Source organism: Scyliorhinus canicula, chromosome 3, assembly GCF_902713615.1.
Source record: "Scyliorhinus canicula chromosome 3, sScyCan1.1, whole genome shotgun sequence".
NCBI lineage: Eukaryota > Metazoa > Chordata > Chondrichthyes > Carcharhiniformes > Scyliorhinidae > Scyliorhinus > Scyliorhinus canicula.
Genome location: NC_052148.1, coordinates 225,534,906 through 225,562,473, shown reverse-complemented (window position 1 = coordinate 225,562,473; position 27,568 = coordinate 225,534,906). Strand labels below are relative to the sequence as shown.

Below are 27,568 nucleotides of genomic sequence, written 5' to 3'. Positions count from 1 at the left end.
ATCACGCCGGCGGGACTCTGCCCATTGAGCATGGAAAATCGCCGCGAGGGCCGCTTTCAACGGTCCCAGACCAGCGCCGTGGCGACCACGCGGGTGCGATTGCCACCGATTCTCCCCCGGCGATTCTCCGACCCGGCCCTCGACTTTCCATTATTTTCTGCCACTCAAGGGATTCAGTTGGCATCATAATCAATGAAATATGCTGAAGTTCGTAAACGACAACACAATTTTAAATTCCAACATTAGTGACGGTTATGAATGGCATAGGGTGCCAGAAATATCAGATAGTATTAATAATGCACATCTGCAGTACTGAAAAGAAAGGATTTGCATTAGTTATGCTGCTAGACCTTTCTGTATGTTGATATAAGATATGTCATTTCATTATCTTGTTTTTCACCTGGGCACTTTGCAACACATTCTATTTCTTTTCCTGTGTTTGTTGTCCTTGTGTGAATAATATCCTCGCATTCTTTTTCCCAATCCGTGGTTTTGTTCTCTTTCAAATGCTCCCAGTTTGCAGAAGGGGCTTCATCCCCAAATCTTCACTGACTTGCACTCCCTGGACATAGCTGCCTGACATGCTGCTTCCAGACTTTCCTGTTTTAATCCAGTTACCATGGATCTAACAAAAAAATCAATGGGAAGTCCACTTACACGATTAAAATTCTCAGCAGGTAGAAATGTTTAAAAACATCTCGGGAGGGATTCTCCATCATCCGACGCTGGAATCGGAAAACGCGATTGAGCGGAGAATCAGTTTTGGCGGCGAAATCGTGACGGGCGTGGTTTCACGCCAAATCGCAATTCCGCGTTGCCTTGACAGCAGTGTTAATGCGTTCCACTCCGCATGTACAGAAAAAACTGTTGGCATTGTCATGATATGCAAACATGCAGCTAATGAACACACAGAATAGGACACGACCAATGAGCAGTCAGGACACTCAGGGGTGGTATCTCACGATAAAAGGGATGAGGCACTCACACCCTGCCTCGTTCCACAGAACAACATCTACAGAGTGAGACAGGGTGTATCCTCAGCATCACACCCCAGCACGTGGCTTAGAGCAAGGCTGGTTCAGTTAGACTGAGTTACTACAGTTAGATTAGCAGAGAGTTGAACTCATTGAGAACTGTGCTCATAGTTCAATAAAACACATTGAATTTACTTCAAAGTCTGGAGTATCTTTTACTCAAAACTGCATCAAGTGGCAGCTTGTGTTATTCCAAATTACATAACACAACAGGCATATCATTAGCGGGCCTGTCCCGGTATTCTCGGGAGCCTCCATGATTCTCTGCCTCCACTAGGCAAATTCCCAACGGCGTGGTTCACTTGTGCTTTTAAAAATCGTGAAACAGGCACCATGGCTGCTGAGGGAGAGGGAAGGAGTATGGAAAGTGTTCAACATCGCCATAGTTTGCTGACAGTCGACCCTCTGGCCGGGGGCTTTTGCCAGGGCTGGGGGAGTGGGGGGGGGGGGGTGGTGGCTAGGAGGTGGAATGTGGGGTCGGGGTGAACGGGCACGGAGCCACATTGCTGCGGCCTGTAAGGCAGCAATGCAGATGCTCACGCTGCTGACTGCCTTCTGTGAACTTAGGGCAATGGGTCAAATGGATGTTATCCCAGGCCGCACCCTGGGTACCCTCTGGGGCCAACCGGCCCTTCAGCAGGATGGGCGTGCTCCAGTGCAACCAGTGCCATCTTGTTGGCTGGGATGGTGTGTATGGGGAGTGAAGTGTGTATATAGAATCATAGAATTTACAGTGCAGAAGGAGGCCATTCAGCCCATTGAGTCTGCACCGGCCCTTGGAAAGAGCACCCTACCTAAGCCCACACCTCCACCCTATCCCCGTAACCCCAGCTAACTTTTTTTGGACACTAAGGACAATTTATCATGGCCAATCCACCTAACCTGCACATCTTTGGACTGTGGAAGGAAACCGGAGCACCCGGAGGAAACCCACGCACATACGGGGAGAACGTGCAGACTCCGCACAGATAGTGACCCAGCGGGGAATCGAACCTGGGACCCTGGAGCTGTGAAGCACCTGTGCTAACCACTGTGCTACCATGCTGGCCATCCGGCTGCAGCTTGTCAGCCTCCAGAGTGTGAATCGCGAATCCGGCGAATCCTGCACCGTTTCTCATTGGAATCGAGTGTGTTCCACGTGGAGCCTGTGCCAGCCCTTTAACAGTCGCTGAATCGGTCCAGGTCCGGCACCAGTTTTGCTGTCGTGGAATTCCACAAATCCTGCCCTGGCGTCAATGCTTAGTCTCAGGAACGGAGAATCCCGCGGCTCACATCTTAGAGGCAGCTTTCATGCTTCCCAGTCAAAATATCATGGGCGGGATTCTCCGTTGGCTGACTCCGAAATCGCGAAACGCGATTGTGCGGAGAATAGGTTTCAATGCCAAAATCGCGGCGGTGCTGATTTTACGGCAAATCGCAATTCTCCGTCACCTCATCAGCGGCATCAATGTGGTCCGGAACGCCCATATGGTAAACACCATTTGCGTGTCATTAACGCGCCCGACCTGGTATTCCCCAAGACCTCCGCGATGCTCCGCCTCCGATTGGGCCAAGTTCCCGATGGCGTGTTTCACTTGTGCTTCTGAAAATCGTGAAACAGGTGTCATGGCTGCTGAGGGAGAGAGAGGGGGTATGGAAAGTGTCCAACATCGCCATAGTTTGCTGCCAGTTTTGCTGCTGGCCGGGAGGCTTCTGCTAGGGCTGGGGGAGGAGCAGGGAATGGCCAAGGGGTGGGCTGTGGGGTCGGGGTGGATGGGCATGGAACACCATTGCTGCAGATGGCAAGGCAGCCATGCAGCAGTGCATGCCGTTGACAGCCCACTGCAAACCTAGGGCCATGGGTCGTATAGGTGTCCCCCCCTAGGCCATCCTCCAGGGTGTTCCCTGGTCCCAGCCGACCCATTAGCTGTATGGGCGCGCTCCAGCACAACCAGTGCCATCTTGCTGGCTGGGATGGTGTGTGTGAGGAGTGAAGTGTGTAAATAATAATGATCTTTATTGTCACAAGTAGGCTTACATTAACACTGCAATGACGTTACTGTGAAAAGCCTCTAGTTGCCACACTCCGGCGCCTGTTCAGGTACACTGAGGGAGAATTCAGAATGTCCAATTCACTTAACAAGCACGTCTTTCGGAAACTTGTGGGAGGAAACCGGAGCACCCGGAGGAAACCCACGCGGACACGGGGAGAACGTGCAGACTCCACACAGGCAGTGACCCAAGCCGGGAATCGAACCTGGGACCCTGATGCTATGAAGCCATAGTGTTAACCACTATGCTACCGTGCTGCCAGCTGTAACTTGTCAGCCTCCCGAGTGTCAATCATGGACCTGGCGAATCCCGCACCATTTTTCATTGGAATCGATTGCGCTCCACGCGGATCCGGTACTAGCCCCTTAACAGTAGCTGATTCAATCCAGGTTCGGCGCCAGTTTTGCTGTCATGAACGTCCACAAATTCTGCCCCAGTGTCAACACTTAGTGTCAGGAACGGAGAATCCCGCCCCATAGGTTCGTTCTCCACCCCCAGAGACTCGAGCATTAGATCTAGGCTGACATTGCAAATCAACACTGAGGGAGTGCTGCACAGTTACAGGAGCCGTTTTCTAGATGAGCCATTAAGGATCTGCCCTCAGGTTCTAAATGATTCCGCAGCATGATTTTGAATAAGATGTTTATCCCACAGGCAAGCTCACTAAAACAGGTGATCGGGTCTTATCATTTTGCTGTATGAGGGACTGCGCAAATTGGTTGCCACGTTTCCTATGTTACAACATAACGACACACTAAAAATACTTTATTGGCTTTTAAGGGATTTGGGTCACTCTAAATTCATGAAAAAGCTTTATCCATGCAGAAGGAGGCCATTCAGCCCATCAAGTCAGCACCAACCCTCCAAAAGAAAGAGCACTCTACATGGAAACCACACTCCCCCACCCTATCCCCGCAACCCGACCTAACCTGCACATCTTTCAACACAGGGGCAATTTAGCACGGCCAATCCATCTAACCTGCACATCTTTCAACACAGGGGCAATTTAGCACAGCCAATCCATCTAACCTGCACATCTTTCAACACAGGGGCAATTTAGCATGGCCAATCCATCTAACCTGCACATCTTTCAACACAGGGGCAATTTAGCACGGCCAATCCATCTAACCTGCACATCTTTCAACACTGAGTGGCAATTTAGCATGGCCAATCCACCTACCCTGCACATCTTTGGACTGTGGGAGGAAACCGGAGCACCCGGAAGAAACCCACGCAGACACGGGGGAAAGTGCAAACTCCACACTGACAGTCAACCGAGGCCAGAATTGAACCCGGGTCCCTGGCACCGTGAGGCAGCAGTGCTAACCACTGTGCCACCCTGAGTAAATGGAAATTCTTTCAATCTAGTGGCTAACATAGACCCTGGCCAAACACACAGACACACACAAGGTACAAAGAGAACATTAAATAACAGTTGTAACACATTCTTTCCCTTTGCAGATTTGTGCAGCGAAAGTTTTCCAATAGGAATGTTGCATATAATCTTCAAAGCCCCAACTCTCTCACCTCAAAAAGATTATAAATAGAAATGCATCGTGTTCATTTTCTGCAGCGCACCCAGGAAACACGGGCATAGTAAAATGCAACAATCAGTTCGTTCTTGAAGGAATTTAACAGTCATTTTAGGAACATTTACATTGTACTACCTTCTGCAAAAACAAAATGACATGACGGTGGTGGGCCGCACGGGAGAGGGGAAGGAATACATCATTAAGCAGGCAGCATATTTTTTCGGCAATGACGGTAACATAAATTTAATAATATGTCCTTGCGGTTGTGCAACTCCTGTGGGTCCAGCAGATGGCGCAGTGTCAGCGAGGTCTCAATGCAGCCACCATACAGAACAGAGCTCCACCCTCTGCTCTCCCCTCTATTCCTATCCCCTCCTTTTCCTCCTCTCTTCTCACACCATCCCCCCTCCCGTTTTATTGCCTAAACCGACCCAGCAGTTACTTCGCGGATCGTTGTTTAAAATCCCTTCCATTCATATTTAAGTCTGTGTACTTTAGAAATTAACATTTTAATCACATATGGCAAAGTAGTTATCGCCATTTATAAAGAAGTGAGTCCCCCAAGTATAAACCGTTTGCCACCACTTCACAGCCACGATTACATGGAAGGATATTAGTATCAGCAATATTGGCAGGATATTAGTGTCAGCAATATTGGCAGGTTACTAATATCAGCAATATTGGCAGGTTACTAATATCAGCAATATTGACAGGTTACTAATATCAGCAATATTGACAGGTTACTAATATCAGCAATATTGACAGGTTACTAATATCAGCAATATTGGCAGGTTATTGATATCAGCAATATTGGCAGGTTACTAATATCAGCAATATTGGCAGGTTACTAATATCAGCAATATTGGCAGGTTACTAATTATCAGCAATATTGACAGGTTACTAATATCAGCAATATTGGCAGGTTATTAGTATCAGCAATATTGGCAGGTTACTAATATCAGCAATATTGGCAGGTTACTAATTATCAGCAATATTGACAGGTTACTAATACCAGCAATATTGACAGGTTACTAATATCAGCAATATTGGCAGGTTATTGATATCAGCAATATTGGCAGGTTACTAATATCAGCAATATTGGCGGGTTACTAATTATCAGCAATATTGACAGGTTACTAATATCAGCAATATTGGCAGGTTATTAGTATCAGCAATATTGGCAGGTTACTAATATCAGCAATATTGGCAGGTTACTAATTATCAGCAATATTGACAGGTTACTAATATCAGCAATATTGGCAGGTTATTAATATCAGCAATATTGGCAGGTTACTAATATCAGCAATATTGGCAACAATCGATATATCAGAAATGCAACATTAGGCATGGCAGCGTTATCCATCAGGCTCATTGATTCCTTACTTACCATTCATCCCGACCACCAGAGAAAAGCAGAGTATCTCAAACTTCACCATGTCCAATAATTTCCAGCGTGTAGCTCCTCACTCGGTTGTGATTCACACTGTTCGCTGTGAGACGCTCTGTTCAGCGAGACTCGCTGTTGCGCTTGTCCGGGGAGAGCTCGGAAGGTGGAGTCCAGGCTGGTGGGGGGAGAGTGTTAAAAGTAGCGATGTTAAAGAAGGAATTGCTGTGGAGGCTGTTGCTCAGCTTCAGGAGCTGCCTGATGGAACAGACTGAACTTCAACATTGGCACACTGAAAAACACACACTCTCCCTCCCCCTTTATATCACACCCACTCTCAAACCCTAATCTCACACTCACTCTCACTCAATCCCCAAATTTACACCTCTCCAAATCTCGTTTTCTACCCTCCATCTCAAATTCACACACACATTTCTCACCCCAATCTCCATTTCACCATCTCACACCCTCACCTCTTAATCCCACACCTCCCAGAGTCTCAGCACACTTTCCATGCGCTCTGTCACCAAGCGTACACTGTCTCCCTTCAATTCCCATCACCCGAACACACATTCCGCTTTCAATCACACTGTCCCTCACGCATCTACTCTGCATTTGGCGCCAGAATTTTGCACTCACACATCCGCCTGTTCATTCAGTTTAAATTTCCTCCTCAGTCAGCCTCCAGCGATCCTCACAATCCGGACCCCACTATAATCTAGGGTCCCCGACTTAACCTTTCGTGCCTGAGATCTGTCCCGTCCTCCGATGCTGTCGAAAGCCTTTCAATCCAGAGCTGCGACCTGTTTGTAAATGAATGCTGATGTTTGTAACAAGAGCCGACAGAAAAGCTACATAGCTGCAATTGACACACAGCCAATGTGATTCTATGTTTCAGGGCACAGGCAAGGAGGATGCTCCCGATGGCCCGCAGTCCAGAACCAGGGGCCAGAGTCTGAGGATACAGGGTAAACCATTTAGGACTGAGGTGAGGAGAAATTCCTTCACCCAGAGAGTGGTGAGCCTGTGGAATTCGGTACTGCAGAAAATAGTTGAGACCAAAACATTGTAGGCGGATTCTCTGGCCAGCGATGCTGGGATCGCGAACCGTGATTGTGCGGAGAATCGTGCGCGAGCTGGAAATTGTGCCCAGTGCCGTGCCTCTGACGGATGCCATGCTCTGATGCCTCGACTGCGGCGTCAATGCGTTCTACTCCGCACGTACAGTAAACCGCGTTGCCACATCATTAATGGCCACAATCCGCTATTCTCCGGGACACTCGCGATGCTCCATCTCCACTGGGAGGAATTACCGACGGCGAGGTGCACCAGTGGTGAAATCGGGGAACAGGCACCGTGGCTGCTGAGGGAGAGAGAGGAGGTAGGACGTGTTTCCAGAGGCGTGACCGTGGGCAGCCGGTCCTGCCACTGGCAGGGCTGGCTGGGGGGTGGGGGCACCTGCCAGGGCTGGGGGCAGGGTGACCAGGGGGTGGGCTGTGGCGTTGGGGTAACCCCCAGGACAGGGGCAGTGTCCAGGAATGGACCGCCATTGCCACGCCCTGCAGGGCAGCCATTTGGTACCGTGCCATTTGGGGGAGTGGGCACAAGCTACTGAGTGGTTAGCACTGTTGTGAAAGACGTGCTTTCAGTAATTTGCACATTCTGAATACTTCCTCTGTGCACCCAAATAGGCGCCGGTGTGTGGCGACTAGAGGATTTTCACAGTAACGTCATTGCAGTGCTAATGTAAGCCTACTTGTGACAATGAAGATTGTTATTATTATATTATTAGATAATCAGGCATGGGGACATGGTAGCACAGTTGCTTCACAGCTCCAGGGTCCCAGGTTTGATTCCCGGCTTGAGTCATTGTCTGTGCGGAGTCTGCATGTTCTCCCGTGTCTGCGTGGGTTTCCTCCGGGTGCTCCAGTTTCCTCCCATAGTCCAAAGATGCGCAGGTTAGGTGGATTGGCAGTGCTAAAATCAGTGTCCAAAAAGGTTAGGCGGGGTTGCTGGGTTGCGGGGATAGAGTGGAGGTGTGGGCTTAGGTAGGGTGCACTTTCCAAGGGCCGGTGCAGACTCGATGGGCCGAGTGGCCCCCTTCTGCACTGTAAATTCTATGATTCTAAAATCATCATGGATGGCACAACGGGCATGTGGGGCCAAATGGCCTACTTCTGCTCCTGTTTTCTATGTTTCTATTGATTGTAAAGTACTGACTGGCCAGGGATATATGAATAAATAATCACCGTCCAGCAAGGAAAATGTGCACTTCACCACATGAGCTCCTCCAATGAGCTATTTTTTCTAATGGACATTTCTACACCCAGTGTAAAGTTAATTAATAAATGGAGTGAGAGAAGTTCTTTATTAATCGGGTTGTCATTATGGAGATCACATTCAGAAGGAATAATCCTTTTCCTAGCAAGACATTACTCCAACATACTTCTTCTAGAACCCCACCTGCAGTCAGGCAAGATGACTGGAAACACAACCCATATGACTCACTTTCCCTCCATTCTAAAAGTCAGAAGTGGGGGGTGTTGGCCGATGATTGAGTTGTGTTCAGTTATCATTCACAGCTCCACAGATACTGATACTGAAGCCATTAGTGAATGCATGCAACAAGGCTTTGCCAACATTCAGGCTTTGACTGGTAAGTGGCAAGTACTATTCATGGCACAAATGTGCCAGGCAATGGTCATCTCTGAAAGAGAGAGTTAACCACCTCGCTTGACTTTCAATGGTATTACTACTGCCATTTTCACCACCATCAACATCCCGGGGTTTGGCATTGACCAGAAACCTAATTAAACTAGCCATATAAATACTGTGGCTAAATGGAGCAAGTCAAAGGCACTGTATCCCGCGGCAAGTAACTCAACTCCTGACTGCCCAAAGACGGTTCACCATCTACAAGGCACAAGTCAGGAATGTGATGGAATACTCTCCGCTTGCATGGATGAGTGCAGCTCCAACAATGCTCAAGAATCTCAACGCCATCCAGTACAAAGCAAGCTGTTTGATCGATATCCCAGCCATCACCTTAAGCATGATGAACTACAACAACTTGCCAAGCCTCTTTGGACAGTGACTTCCAAATAAAGGAGCCCGCTTGATCAGTATCCCAACCACCACCTTAATCATAGACTCCCTCCACCACCAGCTCACAGTGGCAGCTGATGTAATGATGTAATGCAGCAATTCACTAAGATGAGTTTGACAGCAATTTCCAAACCCCTAGCATTTACCACTAGAAGAACAAGAGCAACAGACACATGGAAATATCACCACCTGCAAGTTGCTCTCCAAGTCACACACCATCCCGACTTGGGTCTATATTGCCTTTCCTTCATTGTCACTGGGGCAAAAATCTGGAATTCGTCCCATAACAACACCATTGGTTTATCTGCACCGCGTAGATGACAGGGGTTAAAGGATTCGGCTCATATCCACCTTCTGACGTAAAACTAGGGATTGGCAACAGATTCTGGCCTCGCCAAAGATGCTTACATCCCCTGAATAAATAATAAAAAACATCCATATGTAAAGATGCTTGTCACTATGGGCCATCAGCAGCTGCAGAATTGTACTCAACCACAATCTATAACCTCATGGTCAGGCCTGTTCCCCACTCCACCATGACCACTCAGGGGATCAGCCTCAGTTCAATGAAGAGTCTAGGGGAGCATGCCAGGAGCAGCATCAGGCATACCTAAAAATGAAGTGTCAACCTGGTGGAGCTAGAACACAGGACTACTTGTGTGCCAGACTGCATAAGGAGCAAGTGACAGACAGTTAAGCAATTCCGCAACCAACGGATTAGATCTAAGCTCTGCAGTCCTGCCACGTCCAGTCATGAATGGTGCTGGGCAAGTAAACAATCCATTGGAGGAGGAGGTGCCACAAATACCTCCATCCTCAATGATGGACGAGCGCAACACACAAGTGCAAAGGATAAGGCATAAGCATTTGCAAACATCTTCAATGAGAACTTCAGAGTGGATGATCCATCTTGACCTCCTCCAGAGATTCCGAGCATCACAGATGCCTGTCTTCAGCCAATTCGATTCACTCCATACAACATCAAGAAATGGCTGAAGGCCATGGATACTGGAAAGGCTATGGGCCCTGACATTATTACAGCAATAGTACTAATGATGTATGCTCTAGAACTTGCAATGCCTTGGCCAAGCTGTTCCAGTACAGCTACAACACTGGCATCTACCAGGCAATGTGGAAAATTGCCCAGGTGTGTCCTGTATACAAAAAGCAGGACAAATCGAACCCAGCCAATTACTGCCCCATAAATCTACTCTCGATCATCAGTAAAGTGATGGAAAGTATCAGCAACAGTGCGATTAAGCAATACTTACTCAGAAATAACCTGTTCACGGATGCTGAGTTTGGGTCCTACCAGGGTCACTTAGCCCCTGACTTCATTGCTGCCTTGGTCAAAACATGGTGAAAAGATCTGAACACCAGAGGTCAGGTGAGAGTGACTGCCCTTGGCATCAAGGCAGCATTTGACCGAGTATGGCATCAAGGAGCCTGAGCTAAACTGGAGTACATGGGAATCAGGGGAAAATTCTCTGCTGGTTGGAGTCATACCTGGCACAAAGGAAGATGGTTGTGGTGGCTGGAAGTCAATCATCTCAGCTCCAGGACAGCACTGCAGGAGTTCCTCGGTGTCCTAGGTCCAACCATCTTCAGCTGCTTCATCAATGACCTTCCTTCCAATATAAGGTCACAAGTGGGGATGTTTGCGGATGACTGCACAATGTTCAGAACCGTTTGTGACTCCTCAGATACTGAAGCAGTCCATGTTCAAATGCAGCAAGGCCTGGACAATATCCAGGCTTAGGCTGCCAAGTGGCAAGTTACATTTGCGCCACACAAGTGCCAGGCAAGGACTATCTATCTCCAACAAGATAGGATCTAACCATTGCCCCTTGACATTCAATGTCATTACCAACGCTGAATTCCCCACTATCAACATCCTAGGGGTTACCATTGACCAGAAACTAAACTGGACTAGCTACATTAATGCTGTGGCTACGAGAGCAGATCAGAGGCTAGGAATCCTTTGGCGATTAACTCACCCCCTGACTCCCCAAAGCCTGTCCATCACCTACAAGGCATGACTCAGGAGTGTAATGGATAATCCCCACTGGCCTGGATGAGTGCAGCTTCAACAACACTCAAGAAGCTCAACACCATCCAGACAAAGCAGCCTGTTTGCTTGCTCCTCCATCCACAAACATTTACTTCCTTCACCACCAACACACAGGGGCAGCTGTGTGTCACATCCATAAGACACACTGCAAGAACTTACCAAGAGCACATTCCAAACCCACAACAGCTACCGTCCAGAAAGACAAGAGCAGCAGATACTTGGAAGCCCCACCAAATGGAGGTTCCCCTCCAAGTCACTCACCCTGACTTGGAAATATATCGCCATTCCTTCACTGTCGCTGGGTCAAAATCCTGGAACTCCCAGCCGAACAGCACTGTGGTTGTACCTACACCACATGTACTGGAGAAGGTCGAGAACGCAGCTCACCATCACCTCTTCAATGGTAATTAGAGATAGGCAATAAATGCTGGCCTAGCCAGTGACACTCACGCCCCTTAGTACATTAAATAAACCTGCAACAACTCATCCAGTTTATTTTTGAATGCTAGTGAATTTTACAGCTGCTGCACATGACAGCAATTTGCTCCCGCAGTTGAGGGCACTGCAAAAAATGAATTCCTCCAAGCACCCGGTTAAATGTTTTCAATACATTTATCCTGATCCTCCGTAATCTATCTAGCTCAAATGGAAAAACTTGCATGGACTATACTTAACCCTGACATCTTTTTGTAGATCCCTGGAAGTTTCAGCCTTTGCAGCATAAAATAACTCCAACACTCTTGTTCTATTTCTTTGTTGCTGCAAAGGGAAAAGGTATGGAGGTGCCCACACTCTGGATTCTTGTACAACATGATGAGCGGTTTATTAATGATGTTGCTCATACAATCAGGATGCTGGTCTGCTCAATTCCTGGACAAATACTCTGCTGACATCACTACACATCTCGTGACTCAGAACCAGCAAGAATGTATTCCCAGATACATAGCATCCCTCCCCCTTTATTTCATTAATGCAATGTCAAAGATTAACATTTATACAACAGACCTCCTGATATGTTATTTCCGTACATAAATACAATTCAATAAGGCAGTTTCTGTGGTTGACGTCTATTCCTATTTGGTAGAATTTGGCATTCTTGAACTTGGCTAATTGCAAACTCAGAAGTGTCCACATTCCTTTCTGTAGATTTTACTTCTTGAGAAGTTATTTCAGTATCTGACATTATACGTATTGAAAAGTCCCCAGAAAGAAAATCACTGTCTCTGGTCTCGTTCCAAAGTATATCTCTTTAGAACTTCTAAGGGTAGAACCTCTCGAAAGGTTTCTGTAAACTCACTTTGAGCAGCAAGTAACTGATGTCGCCAAACTCTTTTATCACCTGGTTGTGCACTGTATGATATTGGACCTGTCTTTGCCAGGATCATAGCTGGTACCCATTTCTTGTTAGTGGTGTAATTCCTAATAACACTCTCTCTCCCTGGTTAAATAGTTGACTTTAAGAAATTTTCTCCCTCAGAGCAATTTGTGCTTATTGTCATTTGACACTCTGAAGAATTAGGCGAAGTTAACAAATGAAACTGTTTGTACTTTCCTCTTGAACAACAGCATTACAAGTGAATTTTGCATGGTAGCATGTACAGTGTTCCAATAAGTTATTAGAAATCTGTTTACTCTTCCTAACAATGTCCCCTGGACATTCGATGCTTTGATAGAATTCTTTAGTGATTGCAAAAAATGTTCTGCCAATCCATTCATTGCTGGATGATATGAAGCTGATTTGAAATGGTGTGTACCGTTCCCTTTCAAGTAGTTCTCATAGAGTCATAGAAGGTACAGTGCAGAAGGAGGTCATTCGGCCCATCAAGTCTGCACTGGCTCTTTGAAAGAGCACCCTACCCAAGCCCACACCTCCACCCCATCCCCATCACCGAGTCACCCGACCCAACACTAAGGGCAATTTTGGACACTAAGGGAAATTTAGCATGACCAATCCACCTAACCTGCACTTCTTTGGACTGTGGGAGGAAACCGGAGCACCCGGAGGAAACCCACGCACATACGGGGAGAACGTGCAGACTCTGCACAGACAGTGAACCAGCCGGGAATCGAACCTGGGACCCTGGAGCTGTGAAGCAATTGTGCTAACCACCATGCTACCGTGCTGCCCTAGGCACTCAAACTGCTCAAACTTCTCAAACTGCTTTGAAGTAAATGCGTAACATTATCACTGACAATCTGCTACTGCGACTCCCTCAGAGGTCTGCTCAGTCGTCGTTGACTTCATTATCACAGCTTCTGGCCATTTTGAGTGTGCGTCCACAATCACCAAGAACGTGTGACCCTCCAGTAGACCAGCGAAATCGATGTGTATTCCCGATCACGGCCGTTCCCATGGATATAATAGTTGTAATGGTGGAGTGTTTCTTAGTTTTGTAACGGTTGCCATTGCCCAACTCTATCTTCCATTTGAGCATCTAATTCTGGCCACCAAAAATAATGGCATGCTAATTCTTTCATCCTTACCACACCCTCATGCAGTTGGTCAAGGGCTCTCCTACGTGAGCACGGAGGAACAATCACATGGATTCCCCACAATAGAACCCCATTCTGCACTGTCAACACAAGTCTTCGTGTGATGTCAGGTTCGAGGTTTGCATTTTTGCTGTGAACTTCTGACAGCGCTCCTTTTCTTACCAAGTCCATCACCTTCCCCATCACTGAATCAGTTCTTGTTCATCTTTGAACATGCGATGAAGTCACAGGTACACTATCCATGAGCAAGGTATACAAAATATTGACAAAATGTTCTTTAGGGTTATGCCTGACCTGTTACGGCAATCATTTTAAAACATCAGCATTTGCATTCTGCTCTGCCTTGCGATACTGGATATTTAAGTGTGTTCTGACAATGTCAATGCCCCCATCTTTGAAATCTACTAGCTGCCAAAGATTGGAGTCAAGACTTGATGATTCGTCAAAAGGGTAAAAGGGCCGGATAATGGTGGAACCTTATTACACCAAACATTGTAGCGATAAGACCCTGTTTGTGCTAAAATGACTGATTGCAAGCATGATGGGAAGGGTTTTGGTCAACTTGAAATGAGACCTGTTACCTTTAGACTGGTGACCTATTTAGAGACTGCAATGAATAGATGGAAAAATTGTGATATGCCAAGCAGAACCCGAGTTGACACATTTCACGATAATATCTGAAGAATGGATCTGTGGTGAGAAGAAAGATGTAATTTGACAATTCAAAATTGGACACGAGTCTGACCTATGTTATGGTCAGAAAAAGTAAGAGAACCAGGCGACAACCTCGGAATAACCGGTGCCAATGCAGTGACCCTGAGTTAAGGCTCAGAGAATAGAGCAGACCCCCGAGAAGAATTTGGACAGTTCAGTTCATTGGGGTAATATCGACTTATGTCTGAAGCTGTGAGTCTTGAGACAAGTTGTGATTGGTTGCATAGCATAAGATTTGAATACATGGTGTATTCGATGCAAGTTTAGTGAATAAATTGTGTTGAATCATAAGTTCAGTGCACAGTGTTTGTTGAAATGCGACTGTTTGACCTTTTGTGTGAAGATACAGAGATAAGATAGGGGCTGGTTTAGCACAGGGCTAAATCGCTGGCTTTGAAAGCCGACCAAGGCAGGCCAGCAGCACGGTTCAATTCACGTACCAGCCGCCCCGAACAGGCGCTGGAATGTGGCGACTAGGGGCTTTTCACAGTAACTTCATTTGAAGCCTACTTGTGACAATAAGCGATTTTCAGTTCATTTTTCATTTTCAAGAGGGTCAACAAAATGATGCTCACAGCTTCTTCTAGCTGAGCATAATTCATTTCTGCGCTAGTAAGAGTGCGTGAATCAAATAGTATCGGTAGTTCCTCTGCTGTAGGCATAATATGTGAGACGGAGAGGGCAAGTCCTGGCTTCCTTACATGGTTGACAAGTGGCGCTAAGTCTCTGGCAAGAGGGAGACATGTCCTGGGACACAAGCGTGGAGAAGGAATGGGACTTATTCCCTGAACCAACCCCATAGAGTGAGGCATCGCAAGCTAATTGCAATTTCATTTTTGGATTATAATGAACCAAGTGCTCTGACTTCAATAAAGTTCTTTCAAGTAATTGTGTGCATTCTCACATTCCTCTGACTAGTGACATGCTTGTTTGATACATAGCAACGTGTGTATAGGCTTCAATCCTGCTGCTAAATTTGGTACAAATTTACCATAATAATCCTTAAAACTACCTTAATTGTGTCACATTTTGAGGATATGGTGCTTCTAAGATTTCTGGCATTTTCTTTGGTTCTTCGTGCAAACCATCTTTGTTGACAATATGACCAGGTAATTAATGGATAACTTGAAGAAGTCACACATTTCCTTCTTAACACTCAGGTTGTAGCTGTGTAACTTCCAAACTCGTCAAGTGTTCCTGTTCATGGAAACTGGTGAGGAGTATGTCATTAAAATAACACTGTACTTCATTCAATCCGCTTAGAATTTGATCCATGGATCTTTGAAAAAGAGCAGGTACAGATGGTATTCCAAAAGGAAGTCTTCTGTAATGAAACAGACCTTTGTGCGTCACCATGGTGAGCAGTGGCTGTGTTTAGACAGCCACATTCATCTGTAAATATGTCTGTGAAAAATCAATTTTACTGAAGTTCTGTCTTTCAAAAAGTCCAGGAAACAAGTCCCAATCAGTGGCAGTGGATACTGATCAGCACAAAGCTGACTTAATAATAGTTTTAAAATCTCCACAGATTCTCACTAAACCATCCCGTTTTAATACAGGAACGATTGGGATTGCCCAATTACTTGGAGAAACAGGTTTGATGACTCCTGTCCTTACTAATCTGTCTAGTTCTTCTTCAACTTTAAGCTTGATGATGTATGGTGCAGTTCTAGCTTTGAGACATTTGGGTGTGCTATTTGACGTGATTTTTAGGTGTACTTCAACTCCAGACAGTCTAGTGAATCTTCAAACACCTTCTCGAACTTCTTCAGAAGTTGTTGCAAGTTATTCGTTGAATCCACTAATTGATTGATTGTTTCCTAGTTAAGCCTAATGTTAGCCAACCATGCTCTCCAAATAGAGCAGGAAAATTTCCACAGACAGTGTGAAGAGGCAACTTCACTGTCTGACCGCTTGCTTCTACTTTCACCAGAATGCGATCTCTTCAGTATGTGTCCTTAGGATCACATTTGATGATTTTAAAGGCAGATGATTCAGCTTTCGATGATAAATTGTCTCAGGTATTAATGATACTGCTGCGCACGTATCCACTTTCATTTTAATTTCATGTCCTTCAAGTTTGGGATATAACCAAAAATATTGTTGATCTCCCTACATTGACAAAACACTTAGCTTTAGCTCTTGCTGCAGCTCACTGTCTTTTGAGTGATCTTGAGTTTCATCCACTAATTTTTGGACACGACTAGATTGTTTATTGGTATTTTTCTTCTTGCATTTTCTTGATGTAGAAGAGGTTTTCCGAACCCAACAAGGGTTGGCAATGTAGTCCTGCTTACCACAGTTCTTGCATGTATTTGATTTACTCCAGAATTCCGCCACTGAGTGCCACTCTGTGTACAATGGTGACGTGGTTGCACCATTACAGCCGTGTTTCTTGAGGTATCAATTTTGTGGATCTTTGCTCCAGCCCTTATCTGCAAAGCCTCTCTCGTTGCAAGCTCCATAGATGTGGCAACTTCCACAGCAGCTTTCAGAGTCAAATCACTTACAGTAAGCAGTTTCCTCCAAACTGCTTCACTGCGTAACCCACTAACCAGCCTGTCTCGAAGAGTATCATCAAGTGCTGTACTAAATTCACAATATCTAGCTAATTTTCTTCAAGACGCTATAAACTGTAAAATAGTTTCACCTTCTTCCTGACTACGGCAGTGGAATCGGAATTTTTCTGCAATCAGTAATAGTTCAGGAGAGAAATGCCCCTCTACAATTTTCAGTCATTCACTGAAGGACTTGTCTCCTTGTTTTGTTAGGTGAACTAGATTCTGCAGCAGCATAAATGTTTTACGGCCAACTGAGCTGAGAAATTTTGCAACCTTTAGGTCCTCTGGTGCCTGAGTAGCTAAAACAATTGGAATTTGTTTAATATGAATTCCATGTTTCATAATCCCTAAGAAATGCATCCATTTTTCCCACCATTTTTAGATCCCGGCTCCTTGGGTCTACATTTCCTCTTTTCTGACTGTGTTGTAAAGTACGGCACCATCAATCCCTTGAGAAAGCAACGAGGAATTTGTTGCCTTTTATGCCTGAGTAGTTCGACTCCTATCCCGAGTAGTTCTGGGTCGACAAACATCAAAATCCTCGTTCCCCGGTCTTCTGGTGGCGTTTGCGAGCGGGTCGGCTGCATCGAGAGGAGCTCCCGCCGGTGGCCACTATTTGCAGTGCTTTTGGGGGTTTCCCCGACCCTTCACTCGCTCCCCCGATTATTGTCAGCCTTTGGCGTAGTCCCGGGCATCAAGCGGGGCCGGTTTGAAAACTGGCGAGGAACCCCGTGCGGGTGTCGGGCGGCTGGTGCTGAGGCGTTGGGCCCAGCGCGCGCGGAGGTCGGAGCAGCGGAGCCAAACGAAGGTCGAGGCGACAGGCCCGAAGCCAGGGCGCGATGCAGGTGGTTCCCGCCTAGAATGTTGTAAGAAGACTGAAGTCCGGTCCCAGGGAAATTCTGGAGTAATACAAAAAAGAAGAGAAAGAAGTTTTAAAGAAACTTGGTGAAAGCTTTTTTTTCTTTTTTTGAAGGAAGAAGTTTTTATTTTTCTATAAAAAAAAGATTGAAGGTGGAAAGAAGGGTGGGAAAAAAAAGGAAAAATAATAAGTCGTTAAAGGATGCGAAAAGCAGCGTCGAAGAAGGGAGGAAACCCGGGTTCGCCGTTGAATGAGAGGACCAGCAAAAGTGCTGACAAAATGGCGGATGCCGGACTGCATGGTGGGGTCGCACTACTTATGGCGAAGAAGATGACCGAGGTGATGGCGGTGGAGCTGGAAAAGCAGTTTGAAAGTCACATGGAGGCTTTGAGGAAAGAGATGGCAGTCGCATTGAAGTAATTGGTGGAGGAGGCAATCGCCCAGTTGAGGGTAGCTGTGGTAAAGACATCGGCCGAGGTGAGAGAGCAGTGCGAGAAGATGAAGGAAGTGGAGGAGGCCGTGTTGCAGCACAGCGACCAGCTCACCTCGATGGGGGACGAGATGTGGAGGGGGGGTGGAGGTCAATAGAGGACTCCGAGCAAAGCTCGTGGACTTGGAGAACCGCTCGAGGCGGCACAATCTGAGAATTGCAGGTTGCCTGAAGGGTCAGAGGGCCCAAGGCCAACAGAGTACTTTGCTATGAAGTTGGCAGAGTTGATGGGGGAGGGTGAGAACCCCTCCCGGTACGAGCTGGACCGAGCTCATCGGTCATTAAGGCCAAAGCGCAAAGTGATGAGCCGCCAAGAGCAGTAATTATCTGCTCCCATAAGTTCTGCATGAAGGAGAAGGTGTTAAGCCACGAGGTGCAGTGGGATGGTGCTGGAGTTCGGATCTACCAGGACTTGACGGTGGAGTTGGCAAAAAGATGAGCAGCGTTCGGGCCAGTGAAGGCGGCACTGTACAAAAAGGGGGTGCGGTAGTTTGGGAGGCTCTGAAAGCAGATGTAAGAGGGGAACTAATTTTGATTCAGTCCCGTAGAGAAAAGGTGGAATGAGCAGAGAGGGAGAGATTAGTGGAGGAGATACTTCGAGTGGATAGGAGATATGCGGAGGCCCCGGATGCGGGGCTCCTGAGGGAGTGTCGGAAACTACACGCAGTGTTTGAGTTGTTGACGACGGGGAGGGCAGTGGACCAGTTGAGGAGGGCAAGGGGGGCGGTCTACGAATATGGGGAAAAGGTGAGCAGGATGTTGGCGCAACAGTTCAGGAAGAGAAAAGCGGCCAGGGAGATTGGGGGAGTAAGGAATAGAGAGGGCGACATGGTATTGGACCCAGGGGGAGTGAACGACATTTTAAAGTAATTTTATAGTAAATTATATGAGTCGGAACCCCTGCCTGGTATAGAAGGGATGAAGCGATTGCTAGACCAGTTGAGGTGTCCGAGGGTGGAGGAGGACCTGGTCGAGGGGCAGGAGGACCTGGTCGAGGGGCTGGGGGCCCCGATTGAGGCAGAGGAAATTGTTAAAGGACTGGAGAGCATGCAGTCGGGCAAGGCTCCGGGGCCGGATGGTTACCCGGTTCTCAGAGGTGTTGTGCCCATTGCTGATAAGGACCTTCAATGAGGCTAAAGAGTGGGGAATCCCCCCCCCCCCCCCCCCCCCCCCCCCCAACGATGTCGCAGGCCTCGATTTTGCTCACCCTTAAACGAGAAAAGGACCCGGAGCAATGTGGATCATATAGGCCGATCTCGCTTTTGAACGTAGATGCCAAGCTGCTGGCTAGATTTTGGCCACTAGGATAGAAGACTGTGTCCAGGGGTGATAGGGGGCACCAAACATGATTTGTTAACGGTAGACAGCTCAATGCTAACGTTCGGAGGCTTTTGAATGTAATTATGGTGCCCTCAGAAGGAGAAGAGGCGGAGATGGTGGTTGCGATGGACGCGGAGAAGGCTTTTGATCGGGTGGAGTGGGAGTATCTTTGGGAGATGCTGGGAAGGTTTGGATTTGGGGAGGCCTTCATCGACTGGATGCGATTGCTGTACCAGGCACCGGTAGCGAGTGTGTGCACGAACCAGCTGAGGTCGGGTACTTTAAGCCACACCGAGGGCCGAGGCAGGGGTGCCCCCTCTCCCCGCTGCTGTTCGCTCTGGCTATAGAGCTGTTGGCCATGGCACTCAGAGCATCAAGGAAGTGGCAGGGGTTGGTTCGGGGGGGGGGGGGGGGGGGGGGGGGGGGGGTGGTGGAGCACCGGGTTTCGCTGTACGCGGACGATCTGCTCTTATACATCTCGGACCCGGTGGAGGGGATAGGGGAGGTTATGCAGATCTTGGGGGAATTTGGCAGATTCTCGGGGTACAAATTGAACATGGGAAAAAGTGAATTGTTCGTGATCTAGGCAATGGGCAGAAGAGGAGACTGAAGGAGCTGCCACTCAGGATGGTAGAGAGGAGCTTTCGCTACCTGGGAATACAGGTGGCTCGGAAATGGGAGGCATTACACAGGCTCAACCTAACCCGGCTGGTGGAGCAAATGGAGGGGGACTTTAAAAGATGGGATATGCTCCCGCTATCGCTGGCGGGGAGGGTTCAGACCGTGAAAATGACGGTCCTCCCCAGATTTTTGTTTGTCTTCCTGTGCCTCCCCATCTTCATCCCTAAGGCCTTTTTCAAACGGGTAAACAAGATTATTTTGGGCTTTGTATGGGCGAATAACGTGGGGTGAAGAAAATGTTGTTGGAGCGTAGTCGGGGGGAGGGTGGGTTGGCGCTGCCGAAGCTCTGCAACTACTACTGGGCGGCGAATATAGCGATGATTATGAAGTAGGTGGTGGGGGAGGGGGCCGTATGGGAATGGATGGAGGCGGCATCATGCAAAGGCACCAGTGTGGGAGCACTGGCAATGGCACCTCTGCCGTCCTCGCCGGCCCGGTACTCCACTCGCCCGGTGGTGGTGGCGGCATTGAGGATCTGGGGGCAATGGAGGAGGTATAAGAAGGTGGAGGGTGCGTCAGTCTAGACACCAATTTGCAATGACCACAGGTTCACGCCGGGCAGGATAGATGGCGGGTTCCGACGTTGGCAGAGAGCAGGAATTAGGAGGATGGGAGATCTATTCATAGATGGGAGTTTTCCCAGTCTGAAGGTGCTGGAGGACAAGTTCAAGCTGCCGCCGGGGAATGGTTTCAGATATTTACAAGTCTGGGACTTTCTGAGGAAACAGGTGTTGGCTTTCCCGCAGATCCCGCTACGGGGGATACAGGACAGAGTAGTGTCTGGTAACTGGGTGGGGGAGGGGAAAGTGTCAGATATCTATCAGGAGTTGTTGGAGGCGGAGGAAACCCCGGTGGAGGAACTGAAAGGCAAGTGGGAGGAGGAGCTAGGTGGGGAGTTAGAGGCGGGTCTGTGGGCGGACGCCCTAAGCAGGGTTAATTCCTCCTCATCATGTGCTAGGCTCAGTCTAATACAGTTTAAGGTGGTACATCGGGCACACATGACGGTGGTGAGGATGAGCAAGTTTTTTCGGGATAGAAGTTGGATGTGCGAGGTGTGCGGGAAACCCAGTAAACCATGTTCATATATTTTGGGCATGCCCGAAACTTGGAGGGTTCTGGCAGGGGTTTGCCAAGGCAATGTCCAAGGTGCTAGGTACGCAGGTGGTGCAGAGTCCAGCGGTGGCGATCTTTGGTGTGTCAGAAGACCTGGGAGTTCAGGGAGTGAAAGAGGCCGACATTCTGGCCTTTGCCTCCCTGGTAGCCCGGAGACGGATCTTGTTAAAGTGGAGGGTATCGAAACTCCCGAATGTAGAGTCCTGGGTCAGTGACATGGCTGGGTTTCTCAGCCTCGAGAAAATAAAAAGTTTGCCTTAAGAGGGTCAATGCTAGTGTGCCCCCGGAGGTGGCAGCCTTCGTCGACCTACTCGGGGACAATTAAAATGTCAGCAGAAGCAGCTTTCTGAAAGGGGGAGGCGGGGGCGGGTAGGTGCAATATGGTTAAGGGTTGCACAGAAGGGGTTGGGTGGGAAATGTCTAGTTTACCATTTTGATGTTTATGTTATTATTGTTTTGTTTGTTATTATAGAAATTTTTGCAAATGCTTCAATAAAAATATATTTTTTTAAAAGGGGTGCGATTTGGTATGGTATACCTGGCGAAGCTGAGGGTGGCGTATGATGCCAAAGACTTTTATTTCGAGACAGCGGAGGCCGCTGAGAGCGAAGGAGCGGTGCTGGAAGAGAGACTGTGGACTGTGATTCGGGAGCTGGAAAATGTATAAATGCTATAACTTTCTTTTTACTGACGTGTATTGTAATTTACTTCTCTTCACCTTGTTACAGAGTTCAAGTTATTGGTTGGGTTGATTGGCATTCTGTGTTGCGACGGTTATATCTTATTTTAGTGAATTGTATGGGTTGGATTGTTTTTGTTTTTTCTTTCTCTGGGACTGGGTGGGAGGGGACGGTATATCTTGGCGGGAGGAGCCACCCGCGCTAGCTAACTAAAGTTGGCCAGTGAACGGAGGTGAGGTGAGAGGAGGGCTGTGGACATTGGAGCCTGGATAGCAGGTTTTGATGGGCCTACGAGGCGAGCGAAGGGGGGGGGGGGGGGGGGGGGGGGGGAAGGGATTGAGGCTGGGAGATGTTTTTTCGAGAGGAAATGTAGGGGATGTTTTTGGGAGGGGGGGGAAGGGGTTTGATGTTAATAATGGATAGGGGCGGGTCAGGCTCGCAGGGCCCGGTGGTCTGATGATGGTGGATAAGATGGGTGGGGGGGTGAGAGACCCCCAGTTAGGTAGGTCACGTGGAACGTGAGGGGGTCAGGAGGTCAGATCAAGAGGTCAAGGGTGCTTGTGCATCTTAAAAGTTTGAAAGCCGATGCTGCAGGAGACTCACTTGAGGGCGAAGGACCAGGTGAGACTTAAAAAGGGTTGGGTTAGCCAAGTGTTTCACTCTGGATTTGACGAAAGGGCTTGAGGGGCAGCAGTGTTGGTCAGCAAAAGAATATGCTTCCAGATGGAGAAGGTGGTGGCAGATCAGGGGGGTAGATATGTGATTGTGACAGGGGTACTGGACGGGAGATTAGTGGCGTTGGTAAGTGTATACGGTCCCAATTGGGACGATGTGGGATTCGCAATGAAGGTGTTTGAGGCCAACCCCGACTTGGATACACACAAACTGACAGTGGGGGGGGGGACTGGAACTTGCTGCAGGAGCCAAGGTTGGACAGATCGCGGCCACGCTCGCTGGTCCCATCAGGGGGGGGCAAAGGTGTTGGCTGGGCTAATGGTGGAAATGGAAGGGGTGGACCCTTGGAGGTTTCTGCACCTGAGGGGAGGGGAGTACTCCTTTTTCTCAGCTGTCCATAAGGTGTACTCACGGATCGACTTCTTTGTGGTGGGGAAGCTTTGTTGGCTGGGGTTAAGACGGGTGGAAGGAGGGAGGGAAGGTGGCCAGAGTTAGAAAGGTGCTACGACAGAGGGGAAGGCAGGCAGGGGGTTTGGGTCTTCCGAACTTGATGTATTACTGCTGGGCGGCGAATGTGGAGAAGGTGCGGAGCTGGGTCAGAGGGGTTGATTCCCAGTGGGTCAGAATGGAGGAGAGCTTGTGCAGGGGGTCGAGACTGAAAGCACTAGCAACAGCACCGCTCCCGATGGCTCCGGGGAAATACTCAGGGAGTCTGGTAATAATAGCTTCATTGAGAATTTGGAGGCAGTTTCGCCCACACTTCGGGTTGGGGCAGGGTCAAGGGAAATGCCGATTCGGGGGAAACCACAGATTTGAGCCAGGGAGGTGGGATGGAAATTTTCGGAAATGGGATGAGAAGGGGATTAAGACACTAAAAGATTTGTTTCTTAGGGGTCGGTTTGCAGGATTGAAGGAGCTGGAAGCGAAGTACGGGCTGGAGCAGGGGGAAATGTTTAGATACATGCAGGTTCGAGATTTTGGCAGAAATGAGATACAGAACTTCCTGGAGGAGCCGGCCTCCACATTGCTGGAGGAGGTGCTGATGACAGGGGGACTGGAGAAGGGGGAAGTGTCAGCGGTTTACGGAGCTATTTCGGAAGAGGAGAAGGCACCACTTGAAGGGATCAAAGCAAAGTGTGAGGAACAGTTGGGAGAGGATATGGAGGAGGGGTTCTGGTGTGAGATGCCACCGGAGAGTGAATGCCTTCACCTCGTGTGCGAGGTTGGGGCTGATACAGCTCAAGGTGGTACTTAGAGCACACTTCATGAGGGCGAGGATGAGCCAATTCTTTGAAGGAGTAGAAGATGTGTGTGAGCGTTGTGGGGGGGGGGGGGGGGGGGGGGGAGCTAATCACGTTCATGTGTTTTGGTCCTGTCCAAACCTAGAGGATTACTGGAAGGAGGTTTTTAGGGTAATTTCTAAAGTGGTGCATGTGAAACTGGACCCAGGCCCTCGGGGAGGCCATATTCGGGATGTCAGACCAGCCGGGGTTGGAAACGGGTGCGGAGGCAAACGTTGTAGCCTTCGCCTCGTTGATCGCCCGAAGGCGGATCCTGATAGGTTGGAGATCAACTTCTCCACCCTGTGCCCTGGCGTGATGGGGGGGGGGGGGGGGGGGGGGACCTGTTGGAATTTGTGACTCTTGAGAAGGTTAAGTTTGAACTGAGGGGAAGGATGGTGCAGTTCCACAATTCATGGGCATTATTCATTATGCACTTTCAAGAACTGGATGACATTGAACATTAGTTGGGGCGTGTGAGTGGGAGGGTCGGGGGGAGGGGAGCTGTGTGTGTTAATGGCGACTATGGGGTGATCCCTAATTCCTTTTTGTCATTTGTTTGTGTGAACATGCGGGCGAATGTTTGGGGTTTGGTGGGAGGATGGGATCGTTGTTATTGACATGGGGATTGACATATTTGTTATTGAACATTGTTTATTGTTGGTGGGGTAAATTTTGGGAGAAAAGGTGAAAAAGGCGGAGAATTAAAAAATATTTTAAAAAGAAAATCACTGTTCCCCACAGCTTATGTAGCTTCGCCACGTGCACAGTCCCTCCAGCCCAGACCCTACTCACTTAAATGCAAGCAAGTCTTCACCAACTGTCAGTCTTCTTACTCACTGCCGCTGTCAAAAAAACTTCTTCGGCCGACGTTCTTCGGCCGACGTTTGTGTATGTACTAACCGGGTCCCGAGAATCTTCCGTTTCTCCCAATGTCGTCCCACAATTTGTCGATAAAAATCTTTCCAGTGATTGATATTCCACAATCCTCATTGCCAGGTTTTTCTCAATATTTTTGTTGCTGCAAAGAGAATAGGTATGGAAGTATCCACACTCTGGGTTCTTGTAAAACATGATGAGAGATTTATTCAGGGTGTTGTTCATACAATCAAGATGGTGACTCTGCTGACATCACTATGCATCACGTGACGCATACCCAGCAGAAGTGTATTTGCAGATACATAACCATTCTAAACTTGCTGATAATTTGGGGCCCTTAATTAAGTTATTCATCTAACAGCCCTTCCCTGAACCTTTCGTAGTGCATCAATATTCCGAATCATGTGAGTACGCCAAAACAGTACACAGTCTTTGCAATGTGGCTTTCCATGATCTTTTGCTAAGAGAGGATTATTGGGTGGGATTCTTCAATCATGGGGCTATGTCCCCACGCCCAAGTGAAAACTGGCGCCAACCACTGGCGTCAATGGCCCCCAAAAGTGCGGAATTCTCCACTTTCTCGGGGGTTAGTTGACGCCGGACTGGTTCCCGCAGCTCTGTGAGTTCACTCATGCGCGGACCGGCCGTGTAGTTCCGCGCATGCGCAGAATGGCCGGCTTAATTCCACGCGTGCGCAGGATTTCCCTTCTCCGCGCTGGCCCCTGGACAATATGGCAGAGCCCTCCAACAGCCCGGCGCGGAGGAAAGAAGGCCCCCACAGAACCAGCACGCCCGCAGATCGGTAGGCCCCGATCGCGGGCCAGGCCATGGTGGGTCGGATCCCCCCAACCCCCTTCCCCAGGATGGCCCCTGCACATTTACCTGCCAGGCCCCACTGTGTGTGAGATGAGTAATCCGCGCCGGCGGAACTGGGCAAAACCTGACAGCCAGGGCCCATCGGGGCCCGGAGAATCGCTGGAGGGGCCGCTATCAATGGCCTCTACCGTCGTGGCGGGAATCCCGCACCCGCCGAAAAATGGCGCTGGAGAATAGGGAAGCTGGCGTCGGGGCAGCGGGGCAGGATTCGTGCCTCCCCCCTATAGAATCACCGACCCAGGCAAAGGGTGGGAGAATCCCGGCCATAGTTCTTGTTTTATATTGAGTTTTCCCATTTGCTTTTCATCAACCTCGCAGCACTGGACCTTCAATAGATCGCGTAGAGACATCTGCCAGACATGGGCCCATTCCTTCATTCTATCAAATTCCACCTTTCATTTAAAGTCTTTGTGTCATCTGCAAACTTGCAAATAGTTACCTTGATGTTGCTATGGTGCGCAGTTATATATTAAATCTTCAGAAAAACTGTTTCGAGGGTCACAAGTGATAATAGTGGCCATCTTGCCTTACCTGCAAAAAATGCTGAAAAGGGCAGGAAGTGGCAGATGCACAGTGAACCACCATGAAGAAGCTTCAGCCCAGGAAGAGGCAGAGATAGGCATCTCGAAACAGCTACTGGTTTGCTGTGAGGTAACTAAACAGCTAAAAGTGCCAATCTGCAGAACAGAAGTAAGGAACCTGGGCCGGGATTCTCCCCTACCCGGCGGGGGGTCGGAGAATCCCATCCCTGATCTCGTTCCAATGAACCTGATTCCATCCACTGAGCTCATCCATGGAAGAAGCAATCACAGTTGCAGAGACAATCCTACAACTTCTAAATATTCACTTCTGACAATTCAATGCCTCAAATTCAAAAATCATCAGGTCTGCACCAAATATAGATTTAACTGGTCCAATTCTTGTTACTATTTTTTTTATCTCCATCTATAACTAACCTTTGTGTGTTTGGGTTAGTAATTGTATCTTTCCTTAAGTAACTTCCAGAGCAGTACAGTGAAATGGAAAAACCTTTTATTTTTCAATTAAAAAGGCTTTGTTGCTGGGTTCGATTAAATTGAATGTTTGACTCCACTGGTAGGAAAATACACACACTGCCACTGGGCGGCACGGTCGCACAGTGGTTAGCACTGCTGCCTCATAGCTCCAGGGACCTGGGTTCAATTCTGGCCTTGGGTGACACTCTGTGTGGAGTTTGCACGTCCTCCCCGTGCCTGCCTGGGCTTCCTTCGGGTGCTCCGGTTTCCTCGCACAGTCCAAAGAGGTGCAAGGTTGGCCATGCTAAATTGCTTCTGTCTGGAGATGTGTAGGTTAGCTGGATTGGCCATGATCAATGCGCGGGGTTGCGGGGATAGGGCGGGGGAGTGGGCGTGGGTAGCGTGCTCTTTCAGAGGGTCGGTGCAGGCTAGATGCTGAATGGCCTCTTTCTGAACTGTAGGGGTTCTACAAAAATAAAACATGCATTTTTCACAGGCAACTTTGGAGAAACACCTTTTAAAATGTTTATGGTGACGTATGCATTCAAACTATCTGTTAAAAACGGTTCAAAATGAAAATAACCCGAATCTGACATCTACAGGACCTCATGAAATTAGCCGCCACACAGAACCTCTATGATTACTAACTAACTTCTGTCTACTAGATTACAGCTAGTTCCTTATCCAAACAAATATCTGTTGATCAATACAACATGTCATGATCTTACCTTGTGTGAGGCATTTTTAATCAAAGATTTTCAGAAGTCTAGATACACTCAGTCTGCGGGATCCTCC

At 48.2% G+C, this 27,568-nt stretch overlaps 1 protein-coding gene across 1 annotated transcript in view; it reads right to left on the bottom strand.

Moving 5' to 3' along the window:
- rxfp1 (relaxin family peptide receptor 1) overlaps window positions 1-6,847 on the bottom strand; it is a 223,844-nt gene extending 216,997 nt beyond the window's left edge. Inside the window, exons 1-2 of the mRNA XM_038792304.1 lie at window positions 6,719-6,847; window positions 5,985-6,159 (exon numbers count right to left, since the gene is read on the bottom strand). Of these exons, the coding sequence (XP_038648232.1) occupies window positions 5,985-6,033 (49 nt within the window). The 5' untranslated portion in view covers window positions 6,034-6,159; window positions 6,719-6,847. The remainder of the gene's footprint in view (window positions 1-5,984; window positions 6,160-6,718) is intronic.
- Window positions 6,848-27,568: the final 20,721 nt, after the last annotated feature.